This window comes from Mobula birostris, chromosome 25 (genome assembly GCF_030028105.1).
Source record: "Mobula birostris isolate sMobBir1 chromosome 25, sMobBir1.hap1, whole genome shotgun sequence".
Classification (NCBI taxonomy): Eukaryota; Metazoa; Chordata; class Chondrichthyes; order Myliobatiformes; family Myliobatidae; genus Mobula; species Mobula birostris.
This window is the reverse complement of record NC_092394.1, coordinates 4,216,424-4,229,429: the sequence shown is the minus strand read 5'-3', so window position 1 is coordinate 4,229,429 and position 13,006 is coordinate 4,216,424. Positions and strand designations below refer to the sequence as shown.

The 13,006-nt window shown below is 46.9% G+C and overlaps 1 protein-coding gene across 1 annotated transcript; it reads left to right on the top strand.

Moving 5' to 3' along the window:
* Positions 1–4,649, top strand: LOC140187842 (cardiotrophin-2-like). The gene is made up of 4 exons (XM_072243637.1): positions 1–153; positions 1,116–1,217; positions 1,309–1,476; positions 4,438–4,649. The coding sequence occupies exons 1-4, from the start codon at positions 1–3 to the stop codon at positions 4,612–4,614; spliced, it is 600 nt and encodes a 199-aa protein (XP_072099738.1). The 3' UTR covers positions 4,615–4,649.
* The last annotated feature ends 8,357 nt before the right edge of the window (positions 4,650–13,006 follow it).

The window sequence follows — 13,006 nt, the reverse complement described above, 5'->3', positions numbered from 1 at the left end:
ATGAATGCTGCCTTCACACTAATTTTCTTCTCACTGGGAACTCTGGCCAGCGCTGCTCCCTTGGGTCGCGGAGGCCTACACAGATCCTTCAGCAAGAGCGCCGCCCTTTCCATGAAAGTCCAGCAGGATGTGCAGACACTCCTCACCAAATACGTAAGTCCGGGTGGGCCAATGGGCTTTTTCTGAGGGGGTCTCTCAACGTAGGAGCAGGAACAGAGGGTGGAGGGAATGGTACAAAGGAGCTGAGGTTACGGTTTTACCGAGTGGTGGGACAGGTTTGACGGGCTGAGTGGCCTATTGTGCTCCTACTTATCAGTGAGACAATAGACAATAGGTGCAGGAGTAGGCCATTCGGCCCTTCGAGCCAGCACCGCCATTCACTGTGATCATGGCTGATCATCCACAATCAGTATCCAGTTCCTGCCTCATCCCCATAACCTTTGATTCTGCTATCGTTAAGAGCTCTATCCAGCTCTTTCTTGGAAGCATCCAGAGACTTGGCCTCCACAGCCTTCTGGGCAGAGCATTCCATATATCCACCACTCTCTGGGTGAAAAAGTTTTTCCTCAACTCCGTTCTAAATGGCCTACCCCTTATTTTTAAATTGTGTCCTCTGGTTCTGGACTCACCCATCAGCGGGAACATGCTTCCTGCCTGCAGCGTGTCCAATCCCTTAATAATCTTATATGTTTCAATAAGATCCCCTCTTAGTCTTCTAAATTCCAGAGTATACAAGCCCAGTCGCTCCAATCTTCCGACATATGACAGTCCCACCATCCCGGGAATTAACCCGGAAACTTGCACATAAAGAGCGCGGGGAGACCAGAGCAAGTCACCTGGGTTCAGTTCCCGCCGCTGCGTGGAAGGAGTTTGTATGTAATCCGCGTGACCGCGCGGGTTTCCTCCGGGTGCTCCAGTTTCCTCCCACAGTCCGAAGACGTACGGGTTAGGATTAGTGAGTTGTGGGCCAGCTATATTGACATTGGAAACGTGGAGACACTTGCGGGCTGTCCCCAGCACATCTCAGACTGTGTTGGTTGTCACTGCATGTTTCGGTGTATATGTGACAAATAAAGCTAATCTTTAAATCTTTATGATGGTTTTCTCTGCTGCAGAAGGAGGTGAGGTTTGGGGCGTCATCATTTGAAGACAACTCGCTGTTCCTGAGCAGCCTCCCAAGCAGCCAGATGAGTTACACACACTGGCTGGACATGCAGGTACGGCACTCTCCCCGCTCCTCCAACCTCTCTCCCGGTGCTCCGTCCCTTCCCCAGCACTGCCCTGGCTAACCTCCAATCCCCTTCGCAGGACGCGGAGCGCCTGACGCTGGACTGTCGGGATCTCCAGGCCTTCTGGATCCACGTGGACTCCAGGCACCTCCAGGAGCTCAGCAAACCGTCGGTCCCAACCCTGGTGCGTTTGATGGAGGTTGTTTCGCTGGACCTGAGAGACCTGATTTCCCAGCTCAGAACTCAGGTGAGAGCTGACTCGTACATGGCATAGAAACAGGCCCTTCGGCCCAACGCGTCAATGCCAGCCAGGATGTCTATCTCTGCTAATCCCTTTTGCCTGCATTTTAATCCTTTAAAACCTTTCCCATCTATCGCTATTACAAATGTGCTTTCAGTGTTGCCATGGTACCTGTCTCGGCCACCTTCGCAGGCAGTTCGATCCACCGACGTTCCACCTTCTGTGTGAAAATCTTGCCCTCAGGTCCCTGTTAATTACAGAGGAGCTTTACTTGTCACAAGCACATCGAAACATATAGCGAAATGCGTCATTTATCTCAATGGCCATGACAGTACCAGATTGTGCTCATTTCTGACACAGATAGAGCACGCCCACAGTTTACCGATCCCAACCAGGTCTGTGGGAAGGCACCCATACGGTCATGGGGAGAGTGTAAGGTCGTTACAGGGAGCGGGAATTGAAACCCGATCTGTGATCCCCCGCCTCTTCAAAGCGCTCAGCTACCAATAACACCACCATCCAGTGGGACTCTGTCTCCAAAGCTGGCTGACTCAGGAAGCAAAGGCACAGCTCCGAGGTTCTGGACAGGTGGGATATTGTCTCCGCAGTGTCTAACCCCCTGGAGACAAAAGCAAGCAGAGAATGTCTAGATGCCAGCCAGAGAGCGAGCCAAGGGCGGCAGTGTGGGATGCTGGGATCACCCTGCTAGGCGAACTCCTTCCTGATCCCTGATTGGTGAACTCCGTCCTGATCCCTGATAGGCGAACTCCTTCCTGATCCCTGATCGGTGAATTCCTTCCTGATCCCTGATCGGTGAATTCCTTCCTGGTCCCTGATAGGCGAACTCCTTTCTGGTCCCTGATAGGCGAACTCCTTCCTGGTTCCTGATAGGCGAACTCCTTCCTGGTTCCTGATAGGCGAACTCCTTCCTTGTCCCTGATAGGTGAAATCCTTCCTGGTTCCTGATAGGCGAACTCCTTCCTGATCCCTGATAGGCGAACTCCTTCCTGATACTTTTGATAGAACAGGGAACTGAATGATCACAGTGAGGAACCTCGTTTGTCTTCAGTTGTGAGAAGAATTTCATTGCTCGCCAGCACCCTCCTCAGACCTCACTTCACTCCATCTGCTGCTTTCTCATTTTCCTCTTTCTGTCTTCCCCCAGAAAGATCTCGATGAGATCGAAAGAGTATAGAGAAAATTCACCTTCATAAGTATTGCATAAAGGAGTTAGGATGTTATGTTATGCCCACAAGAAAATGAATCTCAGGGTAGTATATAGTAACACATATATACTTTGATAATAAATTTACTTTGAACTTTGAAGTTGTTTAAGACAGTTGTTTAAGTTGTCTAATTTGGCGTATTCTGTCCAGTTCCCAACTCCTGCCTGCAGGAAATATGTAAAGAAGTTTGTAAGAGTGCAGAGAAAATTTACAAGGATTTTGCTGGGACTGAAGGACCTGAATAATAGGGAAAGGTTGAATAAGTTAAGACTTTATTCCCTGGAGCGTAGAAGATTGAGGGGAGATTTGATTGAGCTATACAGAATTATGAAGTGTATAGATAGGATTAATGCAAGCAAGCTTTTTCCACTGACATTGGGTAAGACTAGAGTTCATGGGCTAAAGGTGAAAGGTGAAAAGTTTAAGGGGAATATGAGGGAAAACTTCTTCACTCAGAGGGTGGTGAGAGTGTGGAACGGGCTGCCAGTGGAAGTGATGGATGTGGGTTGTATTTCAACATTTAAGAGAAGTTTGGATAGGTACATGGTTGGGAGGGGCATAGGGGGTGATGGTCCAGGTGCGTGTTGAGGGGCGAAGCAGAATAGCAGTTCAGCATGAACCGGATGGGCTGAAGGGACTGTTTCTGTGCTGTATTGCTCTGCCTTCAGTGACTCTATCACTCATCTAACCTCTGCTCCTCTTCCCTACCAACCTACCTGTCATCTTACACCGATCCTCAGTCCAGCAATCACCTCAGCATCCTTCTCCACCACCTCCTCCCCTCTCTCCATGTCTACCATCCCCCCACCCCCCCCGTCCACTCTCAGCCCTGATGCAGGGTCTCGGACCTGAAACATCAGCCTGAAGCATGGACCCAGCGTGAGATGAGGAACTGTTGCATGCTTGTTCTTGCAGAAATGTGGCTTCAGGGCAACATCCCATGCACCCGTCCAACCAGCATCCTCCTTGACTTTCTACCCTCAGGCAGGAGACTCTGGTGCATAAAAACAAGAATGCTTGGGATGTGAAACAATTAATCTTCTGAACTCCCTGCCACGTCACATTCAAAGTGTCATCAGTTATTCTGTTCTGTACCTTACAATATTGAATTTATGCTCTTTCCTTTGTTTATTTATGTGTAATTCTTACTTTCCTAAGTTATTGTGTGTGTGTAGGTGTGTTATGCCTCACTTGACGATATACATGTGCGGTAAAATGTCAATATATCTGACCATCAGTCTACAGGTTGCGCCATTCATGGACTGGGCTAATAATGGATCATAATGAGATGTGCTGTGTGTGACTGTATGTACTGTGTTTTGTACCCTGGCCCAGAGGAGCAATGTTTTGTTTACCTGTATATGTGTGTGTGTGTGTGTGTGTGTGTATGTGTGTGTGTGTGTGTGTGTGTGAGTGTGTGTGTGTGTGTGAGTGTGTGTGTGTGTGAGTGCGTGTGTGTGTGTGTGAGTGTGTGTGTGAGTGTGTGTGTGTGAGTGTATGTGTGTGTGTGTGTGTGTGAGTGTGTGTGTGTGAGTGTATGTGTGTGTGTGTGTGAGTGTATGTGTGTGTGTGAGTGTGAGTGTGAGTGTGTGTGTGTGTGTGTGTGAGTGTGTGTGTGTGTGAGTGTGTGTGTGTGTGAGTGTGTGTGTGTGAGTGTGTGTGTGTGTGTGTGTGTGTGTGTGTGGTTGAATCACAATAAACCTGAGCTTGAACTCAATCTCCTTGTTCCCTCTGCCTTCAGATCCGAGCCTTGAATGGCACCGTCCTGGATCCCTCCGATGTCAACTACTCTCTCCTGGCCCCAAGCGCTGAAAGTGATTGGATCAGCAACTTAAAGGGGTACATCATCTTCCGGGACCTGGAGATCTACCTGAACAAGGTTATCCGAGACTTCCTCCTCCTAAAGACCAAATACTGAAAATCAACTGACTGAAACCCACACAGCCGTCCCTGCACAATCTTCCTCTCCACCCGACCCCCCAATGCACATCGTGAAACAATGCAAAGATTGACATATTTTTGATATACTTGACCCATATTTATGTATTTGTAATAATTTATTTTATTTAAATAAACTACACTTATTACAATTCTGCGTGAATAGATGTCAGCTGGGGTTACTGCGTGTAGTTCTGGTCAGAACTAGAGGAGGATGTGGTAGATTCATTTATTTATCACGTACATCGATACATACAGTGAAATGTGTCATTGGTGTAAGCAACCAACACAACTAAGCTGGGAGCAGTCTACAAATGTCGCCACACATTCTGGCGCCAACATCACATGCCTACACTTCTTAGCTTAATTGACCTGATTACGTGCAGTACATATTAATTCCTGCAAAGCCAGCAAGCAATGAAATTGTTACACTTTTACAAGATCACTTGAGCCCTAAACTGCTGGTAATAGCTGAGAAATTTAGATTTTACAATAGGAAACCAGTCAAAAGATGAAAGCCTTTCAGAATACATTGCAGAACTGTGTAAACTTTCCCAGAACTGTGACTTTAGAGATGTACTTTCTGATGCATTAGGGTTGTCTGTGGCATGCATAGTCAAAGCACTCAAACGAGGCTACTGGCAGAAGGAGACCTAACCTTAGAAGGGCTATTGACCATTGCATTATCATTAGAGACTGCAGCAAAGGATGCAGAACTACAGAAAAGGAGATTAGAATGTGAAAAGCACAAAATGTCCCTGAATGATGCAAAAAGCCAAAAATGTTATCGATGTGTCAAATCCTCCCACGATGCAAATAACTGTTGGTTCAAAGAACAAGTCACAGACAAGGTTACGTGGAGAGAGTGTGCAAGGCAGGCAAAAAGCAAACCGAGTGAAAGATCTCAAACATAAAACTAAGCAAATGCATAAAGTTACTGGATGTAAAACAGAATTAGACAACGCAGAGTCTGACAAAGGTGAACTGTCCTGCCTAGAACTGCATAGTATAACTGAAGCAGACCACAAAACCATCTGGATTACAGTAGATGTGTCCAGTGTAAAACTGAAAATGGAGCTGGATACAGCATCAGCTTTGTCCATGATTCCAGAGGCCAAGTACAAAAGACTGTTTTCTTGGCTACCTTTAGAAAATACCTTAATGCTGCTAAAGACTTACACAGGTGAAAAAGTGTCTCTCAAAGGCAAACTGAAAGTAAATACGACTTATGGAGGCAAAACACAACAGTTTGAGCTCTATGTATTGAAAACTGGAGGGTCAGCACATCTCGGATGTGAATGGTTGAGAAAAATCCAACTAGCCTGGCACTCAGTCAATGTATCATCAACAGGCAACAGCAACCCAAATGGGAGAACTAACCAGAGACTGTGACAGCTGCTTAATGCTAATGAGAAGGTGTTTGAGAAAAGGATTGGAAAAGTAAAGGCACGTAGACCAGAATTGAACTGAATGAAGCAGCAACACCAAGAGTCAATAAAGCATGTCCATTTGCTTATGCACTACGTCCTAAAGTGGATGCTGAACCACAGAGCTTGGAGGCATCTGGCATTCTCTCCAAGGCTGAGTGGAGTGGTTGGGCCATGCCCATTTCCCTGGTGATCAAGAAAGAGAAGGCCAGAGCCACTCTCATATGTGGGGATTTCAAGGTGAACATCAACACTGTGCTGCATACTGTGCAGTATCCCCTGCCCCAAACAGAAGACTTCTTTCACATCTTTGGCTGGCAGAGAGAGGTTTTCAAAGATTGACTTGTTCCAAACATATCTGTAAATGGAGATTGAGGAGTTAGGCAGGAAGATCCTCACAATCAACACTCACAGGGGACTGTTCCAGTACAATTGTCTCGCCTTTGGTTTTGCATCAACTCCAGCATTTTGGCAAAAGCAATGGCCCAAACATGCTCAGATATCCCCAGAAAACAATGTTACCTTGACGACATCATTGTGACTGGTGAAAATGACGAACAGCACCTCCAGAACCCTGGTAAGATGCTTACCAGGCTGAATGAGTATGGTCTGCGTGTAAAGAGGGACAAACTGAGTTTTTCAAGAATAGAATTTCATATTGTGGACATGTCATTGACAAGCAGGGCTTACATAAGTCACAAGAGAAGACTGAAGCAGTGCTACAGGCACCCAGACCAGAAAATGTGTCACAACTCAGGTCATACTTGGGCCTTGTAAACTACTACCACTGGTTGCTCCCAAACATTACTACAGTGCTGCACCCATTGAACATACTGACCCAGACAGGAGCAAAGTGGGAATGGTCAGAAAGATGTGAAAGAGCACTCAAGGAAACAAAGGGACAGATAACATCTGACAAACTGCTCACTCACTGTGATCCACCTGGCCCATCTGTGCGATGTGTGCCCTCATGGCATTGGAGCCATTTTGTCACACATTATGAAACGCTTGATTGCATTTGCTTCAAGATCACTGACAAGCGCAGAATGCAACTATGCACAGATCGATTGGGAGGCCCTTAGTCTAGCATGGGGAATAAGGAAGTTCTACCACTACCTCTCCAGACAAAAGTTTACACTAGTGACAGATCACCAGCCCCTAGTGTCCATTTTCAATCCCAGGAAGGGGATTCCGGTGATGACTGCCACCCAGTTACAAAGCTGGGTACTGCTCCTAGGAGCCCACTCTTATGACATAGAGTTCCAGAGTACCAAACAACACAGCAACACTGATGGCTTGTCACATCTTCCACTACTGGCAACTGAAGAAGAAACGCCTTCATTCTGTGACCCAGCAGAAGTGTTCCACACAGCATTGGTGGACCAGTTGTCTGAAACAAATTCTGAAATACAAAGAGAAACAAGGGATGACCCGACATTGTCAACAGTCAATAATATCACCATGCAAAGATGGCCAGCTCATTGTCACCCTGTGTTTCCAGAGTTCTCAGCAAGACGAGAACACTGTTGGTATGTCAAAGAACCCTGACGAGTGGGTCTCATGTTGTGTTTCCCTCTGAACTGTGCAACAGAGTGTTAGAAAATCTGCATGAAGGACACCTGGGTACAGTCAAGATGAAGAGTCTCCCCTGGAGCTACGTGTGGTGGCTGGGAATAGATAAACAGAATGAAGACTTGGCCAAAAGCCAAAAAGTTCAAAATACACCCCTACAGGCACTGTTACACCCATGGGAGTGGCTGTCTGTCACCATGGCAAAGGGTACATATTGACTTTGCTGGGCCAGTCACGGACTCCATGTTCCTGATTGTTGTGGATGCTCATTTGAAGCGGCCAGAGGTTATACTAATGAAGTCAACCACCTCAGTAAAGACTTTCTCCGCTCTGAGGACTACTTTTGCCAGAAGTGGCTTACCAGAACAAATTGTGGGTGACAATGGACCACAGTACACATCAGAAGAATTCCATCTGCTCATGAAGAAAAATGGCACCACACGTTTCAAGACAGCTCCTCACCACCCAGCAATGAATGGGTTAGCTGAAATATTTATCCAAACCTACAAGAAGTCCATTAAAGTGATGGACGAGGAGAACATTTCTCTGCAGCACAGAGTGGACAACTTCCTTTTTGTGTATCGGAACTCTGTTCATACGACGACAAATCAAACACCTGCAATGTTGTTCACGAACAGGAATCTGAGATCTCACATAGACTTCTGAAAGCAGATCTACGGAGGAAGTTCAGAAAAAAAAACAGTTCAGCCAGTTTCCAAGTGAAGCAGCAAGGACCTTCGAGATTGGGCAGGGAGTCCCAGTGCGTGATTACCGAGAAGACTAGTGGACACTCGGTCAGAAAGCTACAGAAACTGGACCACTGAGGTATACAGTGGATGTTGGAGATCAGACATGGAGATGTCATGTAAGCCAGATACTGGATGCTCAACTGAAGAACATACATGAGTCAATTGCATCCAACAAGATGGACACATTACAGCCACTGGACTTGCCTCTCAGTGATGACCATGTCACTGACAGCAACGTGACGCTGGAAACCGAGAACATAGTCTTTGACAAAGCACCCAAACCTGATGTCACTCCACAGGTCCAGAGATGCTATCCTTAAAGAAACAGAGCATCACCCAAAACACTGAATCTTTAGAACTGCGAAGTTAGTTATGGACTATTATTGTGAAAGCATGTTTATTTGGAATATGGGTTTATGAAAGGAAAATTGAATGTTGCATTAATCTAAAGGGGGAGGAAGTGTAATGTATGGATCTATTTCTTTCAGAGCAATAACCCCCACTCCAGCACTATGTATTGATCTGTTGTCAGTGCATGTGCTGTACACCCCCTCCCCGCCTCTCTCGTTGCAATGTGAAAACACCATTAAAGCCATCTCCCGCATGCGTGATTTTATTTAATATCTAGGTAGTTGTGAACAGACACAATAGAAGATGTCCTGGATGCTGGGGAGGCTAGTGCCCATGATGGAGCTGGCTGAGTTTATAACTTTCTGCAACTTTTCCCGATCCTGTGCAGTGGCCCCGCCACACCAGACGGTGATGTAGCCAGTTAGAATGCTTCCCATGGTATATCTATAGAAATTTGTGAGAGTCTTTGGTGAAACACCAAATCTCCTGAAACTCCTAATGAAATATATTCAGTTTTGCGCTTTCTTGTAATTGCATCAATATGTTGGGCCCAGGATAGATCCTCAGAGATGCTGACAGCCAGGAACTTGAAATCCTTTCCGTTTCAGTTCCTCGATGAGGACCACTGTGTGTTCCCTCGAGTTCCCCTTCCTGAAGTCCACAATCCATTTGAGAAGAGAAGGGGTAAGAGAGGAGCCAGAATACACAGCCCTCCCCTCTCCTTCTACAACCAGACCCACCCAGGTCAAAGTTCAAAGCAGTTTATTGTCACCTGCACAGATACAATGAAAAGCTTACTTGCAGCAGTATCTCAGGCTCAGATAATCAGCATTCACAAGAAAAACATAAATTAAACAATTTTTACAAGAAAGAACAATTGGAACTACAAAAAGACCATTTTAGTGCAAGTTGTAATAGTGTAAAGTGGTAATGGTGATATTATACTGAGGCAGTGACGGGGTTGTGCTGGTTGGTTCAGGAGCTGAATGATTGAAGGAAATTCTGAACCTGGTGGTGTGATTACAACTTTTGTTCATGGACATCTGGGGTCTGGGCTTAAACCGGGCGGGAGAGATGTCACTCAGATCAGTAACTATACTGTTGGAGATATCGAGGTGTGCCAGTGGTGAAGAGATTATGTTTAATTTATTTATTTATTTTCGAGATACCGTGTGGGACAGGCCTTTCAGGCTGCACCGTTCAGTAACCCACGTATTTAACCCTTGCCTAATTACAGGACGACTGACAATGACCAGAAACGTACTGACGAGAGTCAAGGTGGTGCAGCCCAAGCCCCGAGGTTTGATTGATTTAAGGGGTGAGGTTGTGGCCTGCAACTAAGGGGCTCCAGGACTGGTTGTGACTGGCTCCGTGACTGTGATTGGCTCCATACCTGGGACTGGACTCCCTGTGACTGGGCTCCGTACCTGTGACTGGGCTTCGCGGCTGTGACTGGCTCCATACCTGTGACTGGGCTCCATACCTGTGACTGGGCTCCGTGACTGTGACTGGGCTTCGCGGCTGTGACTGGCTCCATACCTGTGACTGGGCTCCATACCTGTGACTGGGCTCCGTGACTGTGGCTGGACTCCGTGACTGTGATTGGCTCCATACCTGTGACTGGACTCCATACCTGTGACAGGGCTCCGTGACCGTGACTGGACTCCGTGACTGTGACTGGACTCCGTGACTGTGATTGGCTCCATACCTGTGACTGGACTCCATACCTGTGGCTGGGATCTGTGACTGTGATTGGGCTCTGTGACTGTGACTGGACTCCATGACTGTGACTGGGCTCCGTGACTGTGACTGGACTCCGTGACTGTGACTGGGCTCTGTGACTGTGGACTCACTATTGTGAACTTCATCTGTTTGCTGTTGCTCGATTACTTTGTTTCCTGCACGTTGGATGTTTGGCTGTCTACTTTTATTTTAATGGGTTCTGTTCGCGTTTCTTCATTTTGTGGCTGCCTGTATTGATACTTTGATAATTAATGTACGTTGAACTTTGAGCTAGTACGTCTTTGGAAAGAAACCGGAGGAAACCCACGTGGACACAGAAAGAAGGTACAGACTTTGTACAGATAGTTCTGGAATTGAACTCCGAACTTTGACCCCCCTAAGCTGAGAAGCCTCGACCAGTAATCTAGAGAACTGTGTTCGAATCCCACCATGGCACCTGTGGGATTTAAATTGAGGTCATAATCCCGAACAAGTTAATGTTAATAATAGTACTGCGTTGTTGGAGAACCTGGCTGACTGGCTGTGGAAGTCCTGTTCATTGGTTCATTGGTGAGACCAATGGTGGGGGAGCAGAGCCACCTCGATTGTTCCGAAGACCAGGCCCTCGTGCTGGCGTATCACCTGATACAGCCACCCAGAGGAGGAGGTGTGGGAGACAACAGGGGCGTGGTGGGCGCTGGAATCCATGCTGGGTTGGGGACTGCCCCCTGCAGGTCAGCTCTCCCTTGGGTGCTGCTCTCCAGTGTTCACTCCTCGGAAGACAAGCTGGATTGCCTTCATTGGTGCGAGATGAGAAACTGCAGCGCACTTGTTCTTGCAGAGACGTGGCTCCAGGACAAGATCCCATGCACCATCAATCTTCAAGATGTGCCACTCAGGACTTGTGCTAATATTATTTTGTGACCATATGTGCTGCATTGTAACTATATGGACTATGTGTGACTATGTGGACTGTGCAGGACTATGTGCTGTGTGTCACTCTATGTACTGTACAACATACACAAAGCTCAGCAGGCCGGGCAGCGTCTATGGTGGGGAATAAATGATCAGCGTTTCAGGCTGAGACTCTTCTTCAGGACTATGTGTACTGCGTTTTGCACCTTGATCCAGAGCAATGCAGTCACGTTCAGCTACATACACGTGTACGGTTGAAGGACAATTAATCTTCAATCCTTGCCTTTGGAAGGATCTCTCTCCTCCCAAACCCCCATCTCCTCCTCTCCCTCTCTCTCTCCATCTCTCTCTTCCCTCACCCCCCCCCCATCTCTCTCTCTCTCACTTTCTCTCTTTCATGATCAGGCTGGGATAAATCGGGTTTGTCAGGGGTCGTTGGGGAGGTGCAGCTCGAAGGACTGCAGGGGCCCACTCCAAGCTCCATCGCTAAATAAACAAATAAATAAATAAATGAGATCGGGTGGGACGCAATATCAAAGTGGAATGTTTTATATGATTGCTGTCAGTAACGGGAGAATCTATAATGGGGAACAGAGTAAATACACACACTCCTCAGTTCTGCTTTCACAGAAGCGAATACAAAGTACTTCCCAGAAATGTGACAGAATCAGGAAAAGGAAAAGTTAAAATAAATCAAATGTTGGTATCAAACTGCCCTGCAGTTGTGGGTAGCGCGGCAGTATAGTGGTCAGCGTAGTGATAGATATTGGGCCACTGTCTGTAAGGAGTTTGTCCACCGTCCGCTTGACCGTCTGGGGTTCCTTCACGATTCCGCTTTCTCCCAGAGTCCAAACATGTGTGGGTTACGGTTAGTAAATGTGTGGGTTAGGGTTAGGAAATGTGTGGGTTAGGGTTAGTAAATGATGGGTTACAGTTAGTAAATGATGGGTTCGTGTTAGTAAATGATGGGTTATGGTTAGTAGATGATAGGTTAGGGTTAGTAAATGATGGGTTAGTGTTAGTAAATGATGGGTTAGGGTTAGTAAATGATGGGTTAGGGTTAGTAAATGATGGGTGTGCTACCTCCGCAGGAAGCACAGCGACACTTGTGGGCTGCCCCCGGCACATCCTCAGACTGTGTTGGAAGTTGATAGAAATGACACTTTTCACAGCGTGCTTCCATGTACCTGTGACAAATAAAGCTCATCTTTAATCTTCAGACAATGGAGGTGCTAAGCCCTAATAAATCCCAGGGTTTGGTGGTCTGCATCCCGGAATAGTGCAGGTAGCCATGGGAGGAGTGAAGGTATAGGCTTAATTGTCATTCTACCATGCATGAATACAGTCAAACAAAACAGAGTTACTCCAGGGCCAAGGGTCAAAACACAGTACCAACAGTCACAGACAGCACAGCACATATACAATAGCAGTAAACATACAGTCACAGTCAAATAAAACACACACTGAGTCCCTAAATCCAGGACTGTTGCAACAGTCTGCAATTGAACACGTTGCAGCTTGTTTTCTGCTGAGCGAACACTGGGGGGCAGCACCAGCTCCAGCATGAATGCCATGGGTACCCACTCTCCTGGGTGACACTGGGGCTTGAGATTCTCCACCGTCTGCGCCTGCATTC